Source organism: Vespula vulgaris, chromosome 3 (assembly GCF_905475345.1).
Source record: "Vespula vulgaris chromosome 3, iyVesVulg1.1, whole genome shotgun sequence".
Lineage (NCBI taxonomy): Eukaryota > Metazoa > Arthropoda > Insecta > Hymenoptera > Vespidae > Vespula > Vespula vulgaris.
Window position 1 is genome coordinate 3,225,100 of NC_066588.1, and position 19,455 is coordinate 3,244,554.

The 19,455-nt window shown below is 25.2% G+C and overlaps 3 protein-coding genes across 7 annotated transcripts; 2 read left to right on the forward strand and 1 right to left on the reverse strand.

Annotated features, from left to right (window-relative positions):
- The first annotated feature begins 1,647 nt into the window (after window positions 1-1,647).
- LOC127062138 (scavenger receptor class B member 1-like) lies at window positions 1,648-15,687 on the forward strand. 3 transcript variants are annotated; one of them, XM_050989845.1, is made up of 11 exons: window positions 1,648-2,033; window positions 6,412-6,502; window positions 10,853-10,944; window positions 11,057-11,217; window positions 11,615-11,759; window positions 12,287-12,487; window positions 13,554-13,714; window positions 13,937-14,223; window positions 14,412-14,530; window positions 14,709-14,834; window positions 14,995-15,685. In XM_050989845.1, the coding sequence occupies exons 2-11, from the start codon at window positions 6,469-6,471 to the stop codon at window positions 15,286-15,288; spliced, it is 1,620 nt and encodes a 539-aa protein (XP_050845802.1). In that variant the 5' UTR covers window positions 1,648-2,033; window positions 6,412-6,468; the 3' UTR covers window positions 15,289-15,685. The 3 variants fall into 3 exon arrangements, with proteins under 3 accessions (XP_050845802.1, XP_050845801.1, XP_050845803.1); XM_050989844.1 differs by lacking the exon at window positions 1,648-2,033 and adding an exon at window positions 2,188-2,331 and having other exon boundaries at window positions 14,995-15,687; XM_050989846.1 differs by lacking the exon at window positions 1,648-2,033 and adding an exon at window positions 3,180-3,352.
- Window positions 15,688-16,144: 457 nt separating this feature from the next.
- Window positions 16,145-18,305, reverse strand: LOC127062139 (pelle-like serine/threonine-protein kinase pik-1). Its single transcript, XM_050989847.1, has 4 exons — window positions 18,038-18,305; window positions 17,348-17,965; window positions 16,815-17,251; window positions 16,145-16,739 (listed from the first exon to the last, which is right to left on the reverse strand). Exons 1-4 carry the CDS (start codon window positions 18,150-18,152, stop codon window positions 16,398-16,400), a joined length of 1,512 nt encoding a protein of 503 aa, XP_050845804.1. The 5' UTR covers window positions 18,153-18,305; the 3' UTR covers window positions 16,145-16,397.
- A 105-nt stretch (window positions 18,306-18,410) lies between these two features.
- Window positions 18,411-19,450, forward strand: LOC127062143 (thioredoxin-like protein 4A). 3 transcript variants are annotated; one of them, XM_050989856.1, is made up of 4 exons: window positions 18,411-18,571; window positions 18,669-18,706; window positions 18,819-18,955; window positions 19,018-19,450. In XM_050989856.1, the coding sequence occupies exons 1-4, from the start codon at window positions 18,508-18,510 to the stop codon at window positions 19,229-19,231; spliced, it is 453 nt and encodes a 150-aa protein (XP_050845813.1). In that variant the 5' UTR covers window positions 18,411-18,507; the 3' UTR covers window positions 19,232-19,450. The 3 variants fall into 3 exon arrangements, with proteins under 3 accessions (XP_050845813.1, XP_050845815.1, XP_050845814.1); XM_050989858.1 differs by having other exon boundaries at window positions 19,060-19,450; XM_050989857.1 differs by having other exon boundaries at window positions 18,433-18,706.
- The last annotated feature ends 5 nt before the right edge of the window (window positions 19,451-19,455 follow it).

Consider the following 19,455-nt stretch of genomic DNA (forward strand, 5'->3'; position numbering starts at 1 on the left):
AATCAGGAGAGAGGGAAAGAGAGGGAGAGAGAGAGAGGGAGAGAGAGAGAAATGATTTTAAAATTTATTTTAATTTTAAATAGTTTCGAATTGTGATGAACTACAAAAAATGAGAGGATAAAAAAATTCGCGTTACGTCATTATAATCACAGTCTCTGTTTCTCTTTTTTTTTGGTTTTCTACATTTTTTCTTTTCCTATTCCTAATACAATAGGTATTGCTAAAACCAATCATCTAATTTCCTGTATCTTCTCACAAATACATATACAAGATACATTTTTAATCTATTTCATTCATTTAGTCTCAGTGAATTATAAAAATTTAAATGTAATGTAGGTAGGTATAAAAAAAAAAGAAAAAAAGGCGCAAATAAATGTAAAGAGAAAGTAATTAAACATAATAAAAATCAAATTAATTATACAATGTCATTATTTTTATTTGTCGATTGAAAATTACTCAAGACATTTCTCTTTTATTATTCAATCTATTCGAGTAAATATTAAAAAATGTGTATCTTTTTTGAGAATGAGTCGTTACAACCTACTACATAGTCACGTTCACTGCTTCACTGATCCTTAAAGATCTCTTGAGAAGGCTGTCTTAACACTGAGTCAACATCAACCTCGACCGTTAAACTTCACAAGGCGCTTCGCGTGAAAAAAAAAGAAAGAAAAAGAAAAAGAAAAACAAAACAGTTTTCCAATAACAGAAAAAATATCCAACTATCGTTTTCTTATTCAAGAATTAAATAAAAGATTAATTTATATATACACCCATTCTCTCGTCCTATATTTCAATATTATCATTCATGTATAAATCGTCTGTAATCGAGAATGGTAACAAAATTATTGGCAAAATTTATTCCGATATTCGCGATAAGGAGGGAAAGATAAAAAAAAATAAAAGAAAATAAAGTAAAGGAGAATAAAAAAGAGAATAAATATATAATTCAAAATTAATTAAATATAAATTGTCAGAATTTTTTTAGAATAATATTTCAATATTATTGTATCAGTATGCAATCGGAATTAACATATTACTCATAGTTATGAAATAAATTTCCATTTATTTTACGTATATGTTAAACATTTTTTTTATAGCTACTATTACTAAACACTTCTTTTTGTTCCAAATGTCATCAATAATATCTCATGAATATTTGGTTTTAATATAAAATTTATAAAAACAAACATCACCTATATTATTTCATTGGATTCTTTATGTCTTATCTTAGATCAGTTATATTCTTATATCGTAAATGCATTAACTTGATGTATTCATTGAATTCATACGAAGAATAATATTTTTTTGTATGTTTAATTAATATTTCTAATTTTTCGCTGCGTTTTTTTTTGCTGAGATTTCTTAATCGAATACGAGCTAAAGAATATAAGCTCGTTTTATACTTCATATCAACGTCGTTTTCAATGTCTTCGTTCTTCGTTTTGTCTTTCTTTTTGTCGTTACCATCGTCATTGCCATCAAACTCGTCGTCGTCGTCGTTGTCGTCGTCGTCGTCGTCGTCGTCGTCGTCGTCGTCGTCGTCGTCGTCGTCGTCGTCGTCGTCGTCGTCGTCGTCGTTGTCGTCGTCATTCTTGGGGGGGTTATACGATCGAGAGACAGTATAAAGCAGAGTGCACATACGATTTCCACGCACTAAATCAAGAAAAGAAGGAAAGAGAGAGAGTGTGATTGCAAAGAAGTGTACTACTCGTAAAACGTTTGTCAATCATAAATACATGCGGTTGAAATTATTAATCTTTCACATATATTTATACGTATGACCTATTTATTATACGTGTGTCTCTTCTCGTGATTAATATAATATCTAAACGAAAATATAATATACTAAAATTATTGGGTTTAGTGCATAAGAAAAGAAACCAAAAAAATTTGAAGGACTGTATATAAAAAAGAATAAGTGTTATCCCAGTGCGTCTTTTTTATTTTTCGTTTTCTTTTTTTTTCAATTCGATCAATTTTTAAGTTCGGTCCTCGATTTGTCATTAAGGAAAATACTTTGCCTTTGCTTGGTGAGTGTTATTTTTATACATTAAATTGTTTTATCATTTAATGAGAAACTTTTTTTTTTTGTTAAATATTCTTCCCTTAAAAAATTTCGTTCGTATTTGTCTTTTTTTTACATTTTATAACAAATTCACAAAGTTCTCGCGACGAGTAAATGAGTGTTCCTTATTCCTTTCGTAAATGAGTAGTTACGTAGAAGGGAAAAAAAGAAAATCTTCTTTTCCTTTTTCTATTACTTTTTATGTCTTTTACAAGTAATAATAACAAACAATGGAAAATCTAAAATATAATGAAAAAAAAAACGTAAGTTTACATTTTATATTATATGACACGTTTATTAAGAATTCATTAAAATTAATCGAACATTTTTTTTATCGTATTCTTTTTAAGTTATATTCTATTTAATAGAAACCTGTATGATTTGTGGTAGATATTAAAAATAAATTATTTGATATACGGTGTAAATATTACATCGAAATAATAATCGGAATAATTTTATAATTTTTATTACAAAATATTAGTGCATTATTCATTTGAATATAAAATACTAACAATTCTCAGTGAAAAAGAAAAAGAATCAAATATACAATTTCTTTTTATTTAAATATACTATTTCTTTTTTTTTTCTAATGTAGAAAATAATAAAAATTTTCAATAATATTTTTTAATAATGATATTACTTATATTTAGATATAAGATATTAAATATTATTTCAATACCAAATACGATAGTGTCCCTTATTTATTGAAGTATGAAAAATTGAATATTTTCAAACAAAAAATACTAGCATTATTTATATAAATATAAACTATTAAATGTTTTGATATTACTTATTGGCCAATACAATATACATATACAAAGTGAATGACAAAAGCATTCTTACAATAGAGATTTTTACTTATAAATTATTCTTGTAACAAATAATTGTTTCCTATACATAATATACGATAGTAAAGATCAGATAGATGTTCGGCTTTGAACTGCTGCTAGTTTTTGAAGTGTTCGAATATATCTGACAAAACAAATAAATAAAATAAAATAGTAATAATAATAATGAAACAAGTTGAAAAAAAAGAAAGGAAATGATCATGACAAAGAAGAATCGGAAGGATTCTCCGAGATAAAAAAGAAAAAGAAAACGACACGATCGACAGAGACGTGTTTGAATGTCGTACGATAGGTTCGTTTGTGCGTTCATTCGTTTGCATTTCAAAAGAAGATTTATCCATTTACAGATATATCTACATATTTGTCTTCCGTCAATAGGTATTTTTGAAATATTGCTACCATGTTAATCCAATACATATAGTCTTTAAATCCACACGTAAGTACAAATTCCTTCCTCTTTTCGTTCAAGTTAAAAAAAAAGAAAGAAAAAAAAAATGAAAAAAGAAACGTAGGTATTTTAAATCTCATTACGATTTAAAATAAATCGGACTTTGTGTCAACATTTTGACTAGAAAACATAAATCGAATAAGTATATTTCGTAGAAGAAAGAATTCAAATCATGTTTATAGTCTAGCTTAGCGTATTATTTGTTATGAAATATATATTTTTTTCTTTCTTTGTAAAACGGCAGCGTTTGTTCATGATTTGGCAATTCATAAAAGTAAAACTTCATTTCCTACATTTGAGAAAATTATATGTACAAATAAATATACACATATTTGATAAAGAACATGGTAATAAGAGGAAAATATATAGAAAATATTAGATACTGATACAAACATACATACGCACGTATCCACGCAAGCACATACATATATATAACAAAGGAAATAAACTATTTTTCAAGCTGAAATTTGTAATCTCAATTGGTAAGTCGCTTCACGTTTTTCTACGTATGTAAGTATCCTACTTACATATAGTGTCTAGCCATCCATTATGGGTCATCATGCATTGAAATCACTACAGTGCTGACAGGTACTACTTGCCATCAAGCCTGATAAAATCAAATAGTATTGCTCATCTCTTGGATAACTTCTTATTCGAAAATCTCTCGTATACGAGACAATATTACATGTGCATCAAGAATGCATAATCAGTTCTAGAAGTGCCTCTTCAAGGTTATGAGAAAAAAATTAGGCCAACCTTACTTTTATCCACGATCTATGTATTACGTCGACTTAAATGAATTATTACACCCAGATTATTACACGACCTACTTCAGGATAGATAGGTATTCTAGATGTACGTCAAAATGTCTTTTTACAGTATATTTCTCCCTATCTTTGTTTCTTTTTTTTACTAAACATAAAACTATTGTATCTACTTGCTTGTACACACATACATACATATATAAATCATATGGCTGGATAATTCATTTAATGTTTCATTAACGAGGGTTTGATTTTCTTTTTTTTTTTTTATTATAAAAATAAAGCTTTATCACATATATTTAAAATTTGATGTTTTTTCTCCATTTGTTTTATATAATATTAGAAGAATAATCGATAAAGCGATATTTCATTAATAACTTCTTTTGTCTTTTTTTTTACATTTTGTATAACTATTGCAAACGCAAGTAACTTTTTAGTACTTTTTGTATTGGATAAATCTATAAATTTAAATTAGTTTATTCATCAACCAGTTTGGAAAAAATTAAAGAACGAGTAAAACTAAATCGAAAGTTTCCTAACAGAAAATAATGTTTTTGTTAGAATTTGATTATTAAATAATTATTCAATAAACAAAGAATATTTCTTTGTATCTCTCTTTCCTTCTCTCTTTGTTTCTTTCTCTATCTCTTTCTCTCCCTCTCTCTCTTTCCCTTTCTCTCTCTTTCCTTCTTTGAATCGCGAGAAAAGACGTCGACCTCGAGTTTAACTGTTAATAAAAGAGGGATCCCTTTCGTAAAACGAAGATCAATAAAGAAATTTCTTTATCATACGACTGATAGATAAAATTATTTTACAAGAATAATATTCATTGTTTTAGTATGATACTTAAAAACATAATTAATCATTGACACGATAATTATGTATTAATGATCGATCATTATAGTGTATTATACTAATTGCATTAAACGTTGTATTATTTGCAATTATTTTTTATACATTTATTATCGCAGTTAGTATTGTGTTGATGTATATATATGTATGGATGTATATATATGTATGTATGTATATATGTATAAATGTATACACGTCAATAAAAAAAATGTATTCGAAATCGCCACTATCGTAATTGTTACGGGTTATATTTTTTTTAACTTCTCGGCATCACGAGTGCGTGATAAATCTAAAAAAGAATAATAAATATTCGAAATCGTTATGAGATTACAACTATTGCATTTTTTTTGTACTGATGAAACAAACGTATATATATATATATATTCCATTTACGTAATGGATCTTTAATAATCATGATGTTTTGAAAACATAATGTTCTAATACGACATATTACATACGAGGTTAAATTAATATGATAACACTTGTTCGTTTTACTTTTATTTCACGTTGTTTAATAGCCTTGTATGGATATTTTTCTCTTATGAGAGGAAAAAACATAAAAATGAATATAAGATATCAGAGAAATTTCCAAAAATAATAATTTTGTGTTAATAATGTGGACGTACACACAAACACACACACACGTACACCATGTATTTTATTGCCAAGTCATTCTGAGTCATTTGTGAGAAGAAGAAAATAGACGAATGCCGTAATGAAAAATAACCAAACGTATTTTTTAGACGCAAAAGGGAAGAACTCTGACTGTTGTTTCAAGAGGGAATAAAGTGTTAAGAACTATAGTAAACAAGTTTCTTGGGAATCATTTGACAGAACGTATAAGTGCACGCGCGCGTTATCTATACATATAATTTTCTATAGCCTCGTGTAACTTTCTGAAAAATTAATATTCTTAAATTATTCTTTTTTTTATTTACATGTTACAATAATTATAAGATCTAAATTATTTTTATATTTATACATTATATCATATTACATTATATTTTTATATTACATTTTTTATTCTCGTTGTCATTTAATTTTCATTTAATAACGTTTATACCATAATTAATGAAAAAAAACTCGTCATTTATCATTTCTTTCTCTTTTTTTTCCTTGTTTTAATATAACAGAGTACAAATTTTATTATGTTTTTACAAAAATAATTTGTAATAATTTTTGTGAAATATCCTTTATGTAATAAATTAGAAAAAAAGAACTTAATATTTAGTGAAAAAGCTTCTCTTTTATTAATGTATCTTTCATATATGATAATAATAACAGCCTTTTAAAAGTCGGCACTTATCGTTAATGCTTATGTATACATATATATGTATAATAGATACATACTGATACACGCTTAGGTATACAATGTATACGCGGTTTTATCGAATGTAAATTACAATTATTATTCTTATATGACTGTTCCAGGTTTCTAGAGTCAAGGTGGCTAAAGTAAGAAGAATTCGTGAGATTCAAGTCGCATCCATGAAATCGACGATACCTTTACAACAATTTAAAAGTGAGTAAATATTTTGTTTATAAACTTAACAAACTGTATAATTGAAATCGTTTCTACAATCACGATTAAATTTACAGTTACATTTATAAATATTTATAATTACAATATTCTCGAGTGTTTAAATTTCAAATCAATCTATCAATCAATCTATATTTATCCAATTAAACGATCTTTATTTATTAATCAAAAAAACGTTCTTTTACAAACATCAATATTCGATAAGAAATAATAATTACATTCTTTTTTGTTAAATGAAATAAATCTAGTATCAACTACATAGATCAATCTTTTAAATTATCAAAGAGAAAAAAGGAGAAAATATATAAAATGAAATATTATCGCATATATTATTGGATCAGTTATAATAATTACTAGTTTATGACATACGTTATTTAATATTTAATAAAGTATACGAGAAGAAAGAAATATATCAAAGTTTGATTTGTAGACATTAATAAGAACACCTGTAGTTACCCTCATCAACGATTTAATTGTATATTAACAACTTCGTTTCATTGATAATGTAATAATATTAAAAGTATTACGTAATAATATTTCCTTATTCCTCTCTGGATCTCAACAATACATATTTTACATTAATTTCAATTTTGTACGTTTTCACTATTTCTTTAAAAAACTTACAAATATATAGAAATATTTCTAGAAATATTCGTAATGTTAGAAGTAATACTGAGATATTATATTATTATCATAGAAATATAAACAAAAAATGATATTTCCTTCGTGAAAAAGTTTTCTGTAAAATTTACTACTACAAGTATACACGTTTACATGATATTTAATAAAAGAAACATTCGTGTCACTTATCGTTAATAAATATATCTATATAAAATACATGTTAAAAACAGACTAACGATAATTATTGTACTTTTACTTTCAAACTTTTCGATAAGTATTATCGTAGTAAAATAAAAAAAATAAAAAGAAAGAATTCGTTGCGTTAATCACAATATTCAACGTGATAATTATGTAAGACTACATTCTCCAGAATGAAAGTTGGAAAGCGTTACGCATGAAGAAAAGTATAAGTGGTTGCACTCGATCTTGACCTTTAGAGTCCATGTAGATATTTCTTTCCTTATATTTCTCTATAGTTATCTCTGAATGAACAAGCTCGCTCTTATTTATTACTCACATTTCTTTTAACTGTCGAATGATGAAATAGATAGTCAATCTCTTATTACGCTTTGTTTTCTCCTAAATATTAAAAGAAACTATAAAGTCCATTTTCTTTCTAAAATAACGCTTTGTCATATTGTCGTTTGAATATTTTTTTTTTTTTAAATCGAACAACTTGTTTTAGATTAAATGAAATAAATAGTATTTTTCTTTTATATTTATATAAAATTTTGTATATAAAAAAATGCTTGCTTTATTTCATATATTAATTTATTTTACTCTTTTTTCCTCTATCCACATTAACGATCGATATATCAATCATATCCTTTTGCGAATTTTTTTCTCAATATGCATTTATGCAAATTATTAAATTTATATGAACAAAAGCTGACTATGTAATTTGCAAATGAAATTTATTCAATAGAAGTCTGCACAAATAATTATACTTGTGAAAAATTTCCACTCTTAGTAAAAAAAGAAAGAAAAAAAAAACAATTTATATAAGGAAATGCAAAAAAATACATAACACATATAACATCGCAATAAAGATGCAGATAGATGTGTAACATAGAACGTAAATAACTTAATGAAGAACGAAGGTAGGATACAAGCTATTAGTTTTTGATTTCCTTAGAAAAAAATATATCTATTTAGTTGCGTAAAAGTATTCTAATGTTTTACCATTGAAAGCATTAATACTACGAGATAACATATATATACATATATATCTACATACGACGAGTAATTACCATCGAAGAAAAATACCTATCTATTTACGTATTATCACGTATGTATTTCGTCAAGATTAAAATGAATGAATTACTCATGTAACCACTCATTAAACTTCCGCTTCTATTTTGTTACGTGTCAATGGGGTTGAATTTAAACTTTTTCCTCAGGAATTTTAAACTCAGAAATTTGTTGATCAACTTGAACGATTTCCCTTTTTTTTCTTTCAGAAAATTTTACAGAAAATAGAACTTCTTCTTTGATACCAGGCTTGAATTAGAAATTATTTAATGAAAGATTTTATGTATTTACGTTATTCGTCATCATTATTTATATAACATTAACGTAGACATAATTTAATAATATTTCACATCGAAATTCGATAATTAATTGTTTAAAAATAATATTATCAAATTAATAAATAGCTTTGCATGTCAACTTGAATTTCACTTCTATTTATCTAGTCAGTATTTTTATTAATTAATGATAAGTATTTTGTAAAATAAATGGTCAATATACATGAATATTTTGCTCAGTATGAATAATTAAATTATATAGTTATATTATGTACTTACTGATATTTTATTATAAATATTATGACCATTAATTCAAAGTATTGATCGAATGTTTAAAATACTGATTCTATAAATAACATCTCTAAAATCTTGTTTAATTTCTTGTTTTCTTTGTCAAGATATAGATAGATTTAAGTTACTTCAAACTGTCTATTGACTGCTTGCTTATATAGAATCGAATCTGGTTTCTTGCATTTCATTATTTAAATTCTATACTGATGGAAAGGAGCGATTTCTCTTAAATATTTCCATTTTTTCTACTTCTTTTTATCAGATTAATAATTTAAGTTCATTATGAACTATATTATATAGAGTGAGCTAAAAACATTTCTTACAGCTTTTTAGGCGACTTTTGATTTAAATCGAGTCTTACAAACCGAAAACGATTTAAACAATATATAAATCTAAAATATCTTGAAAAAGAGTAATTAAAAAAATAATTTTTAAATCGCTTAAATCATTTTTGTCCAACATGGTATTTGTACATATTATTGAATCGTCCAATATATATGTCCAATAATCATATTGTAAAAATTTTTATTGGTTTATATTTTAATTAAATAAGACTAGTTTATTTTTGTTTGAAAATGTTTGGCATCTTATATCTAAATATAAATAATACTATAGAATATTCTTCTTTTATTGAAAATTGTTTAATATTTTATATCTGAATAAAAAAAGAAAATATATCTAAATAAAAATAAAATTTTATATATTATATTTGTTTTACCAAAAAGGAATTGTTTATATTTTAAATACAAATAAATAACGCTAATATTATCTACATTGAAAATTTCGACATTTTATTTATTGATCAGTACAATAAGATAATCTGTGTTTGTTTATTTATGAACATTGTTTTTTGTATTAATATTCACAGAATTTGAAAATTCTCATATCACATTTGTCATTTTTCATGCTGCATTGATTGAATATTTTATTTAGGAACCTACGCCTTCAGAAAAATCGTACGTTTAAAATAGTTCGATAATTCGATAACCTGTCTAACCGGTATAACAAGTTGTTTGGTAAAATCTATTGATCTTATCACGATACTATTACAAATAAAAAAAATATCTTCTAATAAAAAAAAAACATGTACGATAAAAAGATAAGTATGACAAGTGAATTCCAAATGAATATTCTTAATAAAAAAAAAGGAATTTTTAATACAATAAAAAATGTATCCGATATAAAAATAAGTATGTTAAATGAGTCCCAGATAAACGTTCGCATTACATTTCTTTCTTTTCTTTTTCTTTTATTCTTTGAAGCTGAATAAAAATTAAAAATATGTATTGAATGAGAAAATTTAAAGGAACTAATGATAAATCATATCAATGATAAAAAAATACAAGATATCAACTGTTGTCCAAATTATTTATCACGAGTACTTTTTTAGTTTTTATTCAAATCAAGATTTTGTAGAACAGTTAATTGATCTTGTGAAGAATGGAATAAATTTCTCATCAGTTCGCATAATTAGATAATTCACAGAAATTCGTTTTACATAAATGCGTTTCGCTTTAGAAGGAAATATAATAAATATAATATTTGTTAAATCTTTAAACATTTACACGAAAAATCTTGTGTGCTGTTGTAATACATTTTCCTCTGTATCTTTGTTTATCATGTAAAATATAACTTCAGAAAATTAACATATGTAACTTCAACCATATTTTTCTGTAGAAAATATTCTTTGTAAGAGAGGAAAAAACAATCCTTTGCAACAATATATATTACGTATGCATATAAACATTCTTTTACGAATAAAAAAAAACAATTACATATTCCTTTTTAAAATGGATTATTCGAGGCAATAAATAAAAAAATTCTATCGAATATTAATAACTAGGAAAATATGATGGAAAAAAAAATTTCTAATAAAATTGATTTTATTTTGTAGAATGTATCATTTTATTTATGGTCGGCATGATCTGCACCTTATTGAGCTATGCAATCTATATCATCAATCCTTTAAAACTGATTATAGAATACGTAAGTACAATAGGAACAAAAAATACAGTATGTTATTTTTAATCTCGCATTAAAATAAAAATGTTTTTATATATATCTTGTCTCGTAAATATATTTTGTCACTTTTCTTTAGAATTTACAATTGAGAGAAAATTCGGCAATTTACTCCATATGGGAAAAGCCTCCTGTCGATGTATTTATTAAAGTATACATTTTTAATATCACCAATCCTAACGAGTTTTTGAAAGGAACAGAAAAACTAAAACTCGAAGAAGTTGGTCCCTATGTATATCAGTGAGTGAAACGTATATTATGTATATGCATGTACGAGCCAGTGATTATAAAAGTGATCTACCAATAAGCGATATTATATTTTTGATTCTAAAATATCTTGACATTTGCATTAAAATTATTTAAAAATATTTTTCTCAAATTAACAAACAGAAAAAATAAGTATGCGTGTGTGTGTGTGTGTGTGTAAATATATTTATTTTTGAAAAATTATTCTTTTGTATGATTCTGAAAGAGTTTGAAGAATAAAAAAATATGTTCTTTTTTTTAATATCCCTAATGATTTATATTAGATCACCTTTAAAATCATCGACACATATATTATACCGTTTGAATGAGTAGTATTTACATTTTGCTTATATGTTTAATGTATATATACAATTATAATGATTAATTGCAGAGAATTTTTAGAAAATACGAATGTAACATTTAACGATAATGGTACTATAACTTATATTCCAAGGAGGACTGTATTTTTTGTTCCTGAATTATCAAAGAGCGATCCCAAAAAAGATTTTGTTACCGTACCGAATATTCCGATGTTGGTAAGCGATAAAAAAAAGCACAATACATTATTAATAATATGTTTATTAAAATATTAATTATAGAGATTTAATTTGACAAAACATGTAATAGTATATAAATTAATAATAAAAACATTTATAACGTTTCATATATTTCTAGTTAGACTTTATCAAAATTTGCTTTTTACTATAGCTGATGAGTCATATATATATATATATTTTTTTCCATTATTGTATAATTCAAGGCAAAGTTTCTTACATTTACCAATTGGTATTAGTTAAGATTCGAATCGCAATACATTTTTACTTTCAACATATCAATTTGTTAGAACTTTGACTTCATAGATATTACGAAAAGTGTTTAGATATAACGCTTGTTCAGTTAACTTTAAAGTTGAATTTTTATCGCAAATAAAATATTCTATCCATTTTGTAATCAATCATGTCAATATATTTCAGTCGGCTATAAGATATATATATATATATATATATATATATATATATATATATATATACACACTTACAACATATATCAATTTACATTTCAGGGCATAACGTCTGCGTTGTACGATTCTGGATTTTTTATTAATTATCCTTTCACGCAATTAATCAATATGATTGGTAGCGAACCAATACTGAATATCACAGCTTATGATTATTTATGGGGTTACGATGATACCTTGGTCAAATTAGCGACCGACATATTACCATCTTATTTCAACTTTAGAAAATTTGGTCTTCTTGATAGGGTAAGTAATTTATTTTTTTAATCGATATATATATACATATATATATATATATATATATATAAATCAATTTTATATACAATTATCGATAAACTAAATTTTGTTTCTTTTACGATTTCCCAGCTATAACAAACAAACGCGAAATAAAAATCATATATAAATTATGTATGAATGATAAATTATAACGCAGTACAACCTTTAAATATAATTTGTTCATATCATAAACTTTGTTCATGATATTTAAACAGAGTAGTAAATATAAAAATGTAAACAGATACGAATATAATTGCATGGCCGTGATCAATCAATAAAATTTCATTATTTTTTTATCATTCCTTACCACGAGAAGAAATAGAAATGAGCAAGTAAATCAATTATTAGAATACATATTGGCACACTGCAATGACTGTCAAAAGTATATTCATATAAACGTTTGAACTAGATTATTTACAAATAAAAAACGATCTTTTTCTAGTTAAATTTTTTTCGGAGAGGTGGAAAGAGAGGGGATAAATCGAAGTTGAATATTTCATCAATTTTTCATCTATATATATGTACGTGCGTACTTTCACGAACTATTACTGTACATACATACATATATACATGTACATATACATATTAGATAATGTTTGCACTTCGAACTATTACAGGTTTTAACGTTTGATACCTTTCACTAAAAAGTTTGCTATCTTTAGTGAATTTATTCTAATTGAAATTCATTATCATAAATGTTTATATGCAATAAAGAAAATTATATAGAAAAGTAGATTATTTTTTTCTATCATTGACGTTCGATCAATAATTTATTTATTTATTCATTTATTCATTTATTCATTTATACTTTTATTTTGTTTGTTATTGATTCTTATATCTTCCTGCTTTTTTGTATTATCAATTTTCTATGTTGCGTTTCTTATCATCAACGAACATTATTAATAATGCAACAACAAATCTCTCATCATATACGGAATGTCTAATATAATTTTTAATAACGTGTTTGTAAATGTATACACACATACGCACACATATATACTTATTATACGTCAAGAAATAAACCTTTTTTCTACAGATGTACGATGAAGGTCAGAACATCATCAACATAAATATTCGTAAAAATGATGATATGAGAGATGAAAATGGGCGATACCTAAGTATCGAAACCTATAATGGAAGTCCTGGATTATCTAATTGGGGATATCGCGAGGAGGAAGATAACAAAACTTATCCAGAGTAAGTTTACGTTAATTGTAAATTGGTAAAAACTAATTATTCTCGTAAACAAATTTATAAACAGAACTTTAATGATTTTTAAGATTCTACGGTCATAGATAGTATGAAGTAATAACATATCTATAAAAATCAATTTCCCTTTTAAAATAGTTAAATTTGTAATGAAGATTAATGTATGTATGTATTTAAATATTTACAATAATGCGTACTTTTGATTTATAGAAATACAATATGTAATCGCATTCGAGGAGCTTCAGAAGGAACGATGTTTCCACCGAATCTGGACAAACGTGCTGTTTTTCGAGTTTTTCGAAAAGCATTTTGTAGAACGTTACCGATAGTATTTAAGAAAGAGGTTGTTACAGAGGATGGCATTCCATGTTATCTTTATGTCATGTCGGAAGATTTTTTGGACCCTCCAAATGAAAATCCGGACAACGAATGTTATTGTCGCAAAATAAAAAAATGCCATAGAAAAGGACTGTCGGACTTGACGGCTTGTTATTTTAGTAAGTTGAATAATTAATGTATATGATATTTTTTGTTTTTTTTATGACTTTAAAAAATAATTGTAAAAATGTTCTAAATGTCGAGGGCAATGTTATTAATAGTATCTCTGTTAAATAAGAACTTCGTGATTTTTGTTTCTTATTTTGGAAAAATAATTTTAACATTTTTTTTTCTTTTTTTTTTGCAGATATTCCTGCAGCTGTATCTTTACCACATTTTCTTAACGGTGATTCCAGTTTAATAAACGACGTGGAAGGTCTTCATCCAGATCCAGAAAAACACGCTACACAGGTTTTAATTCAACCTGTAAGCTATAATAATTAATCATATGTCTGTATTATCTAATAACGTTAAAAATATTTCGTCGTATACAATAACGTAGTATATATATATATATATATATATATATATATATATATATATATATAATCTGTAGAAATATTTATACATACACATATATACGTTTTAATTATTTTATTTTCAGGACATAGGTATAGCAGTAAAAGTAAACTCGAGAATACAAACGAATCTTGTGATGTATGATACACAGTACAATTCAAAAGTCAAACCATTTAATAATATAGTGATACCATTATTCTGGACTGATTTGGTAAGTTTCTTTTTACTCGAATAATTTTACAATGTACTTATATGTGTACGTTTATTTACAATTTAGAAAATTCTCTCTTACGTATATATATATATATATATATATATATATATATATATATATATATATACACCAATGTTCTCTAATTTTTCATTCATAGATGATTCCATCTTTGAAGAGTGATTTGTTATTTCTAATAAAAATAATTGTTAAAATACTTCCTATCACGCAAACTGTGGTAATGTACTTCTTGATGATCATTGGCGTAACATTGATCACTTTATCGCTAACAGCATCTATTTGGAAATTTAATCAGCATCGAGAACAACAATTTGATTTTGATAGAAGGGATAGCGCGGATTTGAGGATACCTTTAGGGTATGGGCAAAACACGACTATACACATCTTATCGAATAATGAAAAGATCAAATCAAGATCGGATTTATATAGTTAATCGATAAAATTTATTTTTACTCATTTTCTAACATATAGATATGAAATAAGTTTTAATTATGTTGCACACATACACGTACATATACACATATCCGCGTACGCACATACATATACACAAAATAAAGTTTAAGATTTTTTACAAATATTTTTATAAATAAGTTTTTGATATAAAAAAAAAATTTTTTTTTAATATAATATTCATTATATTTTTAAGTGACATTTTAAATGACATTAAATCTGAATCTTGTACCAAAATTAGATAGAATTAATTCGGTAGAAGAAAAAAGAACTATTAATTTTATTTTTGTATTATTATTATTATTATTATTATTATTTTATTATTCTTTTTTATTATTACTATTATTGTTATTATTATTATTATATTGTTATTTTTATTATTATTATTATTATTATCACTTATGAATGTAATATTATTTCAAGACTGGTCATGGGAAAATGATTATGACAAATATATGATTAAATAATTAAAATAAATATTTTACTAATAATACAACAATTTTTAAAAATTATTTACATAAGTAATATCTAATAAATATATAATTTATGAATAAATCATTAAAAAACCTATTTAATTTGTAAAAGTAAAAAGTATTTAATTTGTAAGAGAACAATTGTATATTGTATCAAAAATATGAACATTATGCTGTACTACAAAGAGTATGCAAGTTTAATTAAAACCTTTTTTTTTGTACATAACTTCTGATTAAAATAAAATATTTTGAATGTTGCTAAAAAGTTAATCTTCTATAATCCAACAATTTATAATTCTTGGAAAAATATAAAATTGTTGGATTCATATTATTATTGATGTATAATTATTTTGACAATCATTAAATTATATATTTAGCATTGTTTAATTATGTAAGAAATATTTACAATATAATAAATACAACAAAATTTAATTTTCTTTTTACAAATAAATATAATATTTAATATATATATATCTGTTTCTTATATTATTTATATATATTGTATCATTTAGATCACATAACTAAACATATTTTAATGCTTAATAGTTATAAAATATACACTTAATAATATCTGTATACTTATGAGTCTCATTATCAACAATAGAAATCTAAAACAATGTCATAAACCATCTATTTTGCGAAACACAAGTTCCATTTCAGGCCTATTTTGAGCCATGCGATTAGAACACCATTTTCCTAATACTATGAAGTTGCTATATACTTGTTTATCTTTTTCTCCTGCTTTCTTATCAATCAATAAATGCAAATATTGATCTTCAACACTATCTATAAATTCTTTTAAAAATTTTTTTTGTGGTCTATTATCATCATAAGGCGGAAATCCTGTAGCTAATTCAAACAATACGATTCCATAACTGTATGTATCTATTTTCGTAGATAATTGTCTTCCATATAAGAAATCATCTGGCAGATATGGTCTTGTACCATGAATTCTACTTACCTAAAAAAAAGAAAAATAATTACAATTCTTAATTGGAATTTTTACTTTACATTCGTTAATTTTTTAATATATTACTTTCATAGAATCCTTTTCACCCTCTCTTGCCAAACCAAAATCTCCGATTTTAGGTTCCAAATTTTTATCTAGCAAAATATTTGCACTTTTAATATCGCCGTGAATTAAAGGTTTTTCTCCAATGGTATGTAAATATTGTAAACCACGTGCAGTGCCTTTTGCAATTTCATGACGTTGCAGCCATGACAATGGTCGACTTTTATGTTTTAAAAGTAAGTTATCTTCTAAGGAACCATTTTGCATCAATTGATACACAAGACAAGGTACTTGCCCATCTAAATTATATGCATATAACGACAAAATATTTTCATGCGGATAAGAATTTAATATTTCTATCTCTTTGAGTGATTGTTGAAGTTGAACTAAATAACTTTCATCAGAATTTGTCTTTTTGTATTCGAGTCTTTTAATAGCTACATTTGTATTTTTCCATGTACCTACAAAAATTATAAATTTTTACTTATGATTTTAATACATAATGCATTCTTTAATACAATTATATATTCACATAACATTGAAATAAATAATTCTACCTCTATAAACTGTTCCAAAACCACCTTTTCCCAATATATTATGTTTCAACCAACCATTTGTAGCAATTTCAAGTTCGTTATATGAAACACTTGGTAAAGTTGCTTCAGGCTTTAGTATAGGAAACTGAGATTTTTTGGAATTAGTTTTATCCTGTTGTAAAAGTGATAAACGATGTGCTAAGGAAGGTACAAGTAAATTATTTGAATTACTGGATGCAACTACAGACTGTAGATCATCTGAAGATTGATTTATTATTTTGTAAGATGCTTCTTTGGTATTTCCATCTAGAATCACTTTTCTAGCATCCGGTCTAGTTGAAATTCTTTGATTAAAATTCTGTGTACCAATCTTTAAATCTTTAGCATGTTTATTAACCTGTTGATTATTAGATATCCTCAAAGGATTTTTATTGTCATTATTTAATAAGCAATGTAATTTTGTATCTACGAATGACTTTAAAAACACCATTGATTCATAATGTTTCATTTTTGATAACAAAATAAACAGTTCCAAAATGGTATGATTTTGAAGGCCCCAATTATTTAATAACTCTTCCGTAGGACTTTTTTGTTTTCGTAAACTATAAATAACAGATATATCATACTGCATCCATTTACCTATAAATTATAACATATTAAATGAAAATAATCTAGCTAAAGTTAAATAAAATTTCTTTTATAGACACTTACCCGCAAGTTCTTCCCACTTATCATCTTTATCTAATATTTTACAAATTTCTAATCGTTCTAAAGCTGGTAATTGATAAATGTATTTAACATTTCTGACATTAATTGATGAAGTCATAGTATTCAAATATATTTATTCTTATTTAACTTAAAAGAGTAACACACAAATTATTTCGCTACTTTTTATCATCGGCATATAATATTTAATTTTGGTTATATTTTACTAAATGGAATTCCCACTGCGTCATGACATTTAACCAATGTTTGTGATTACGCGAGGAATTAATTCCGCAGAAGTACAGCAGAGGGCATTAAATTCACAGTGATAAATATATATATAGGTACCTACAAATCATTGGTGACCATTTTACCGACGTATACGAATCTATAAGGAACAGTAACGCCCATCGTGATAGAAAATTAAACTAAGGCTGTCGTAACAAATATGGAGAAGAGTACAATATCGAACGTTGATGCACGTATCCGATGATTCTCATGAGTTCTCGCATAATATTAAAATTATAGAAAATATATTGTGTATGTATGTATAATTCTTTATTGTGATTTAAAAATTAATTTTACAAATACAGCAAAATGTCTTATATGTTATCACATCTTCATAATGGGTGGCAAGTCGATCAAGCCATTTTGTCCGAAGAAGATCGAGTTGTTGTAAGTTTTATATTATTTATTTATAATTATTAAATAAATATCGATGATGAAATTTTTAAAAATTGTCAATTTATTGTTTGTATTAAATTCTCTGTGATAATATTTTTGTTAGGTTATTAGATTCGGTCATGACTGGGATCCAACATGCATGAAAATGGATGAAGTCCTTTACAACATCGCAGAAAAGGTTAAAAATTTTGCGGTAATATATTTAGTTGACATCACAGAAGTTCCTGATTTCAACAAAATGTAAGTTTACTCGATTACTAATTATTTCAACAATTAAACATCGGGCGTAAATCATTTTTTAGGTACGAGTTATATGATCCTTGCACAGTTATGTTTTTCTTTAGAAATAAACATATAATGATTGATTTGGGTACAGGAAATAATAATAAAATTAATTGGACCCTGGAAGATAAGCAGGAAATGATTGACATTATTGAAACAGTTTATAGAGGTGCAAGAAAAGGGCGAGGTTTGGTTGTTTCACCAAAAGATTATTCTACAAAATATCGATATTGATTTATCCAATAAAGTTACTTCTTTAAAATATAAAAAATATTGTTTTATATTAAAACGTTGAATTAATTGAGTGTACTTCACAGTACAGTTTGTATATAATCTGTAAAACAACAGAGTTGCATAAATGATAAAAAGTTAGAGAAATATATATATATATTTCTTGTATTACATTTTTATAGTATTTTTTTAATAACAATAAAAATCTATAAATTAATGCTTTTACA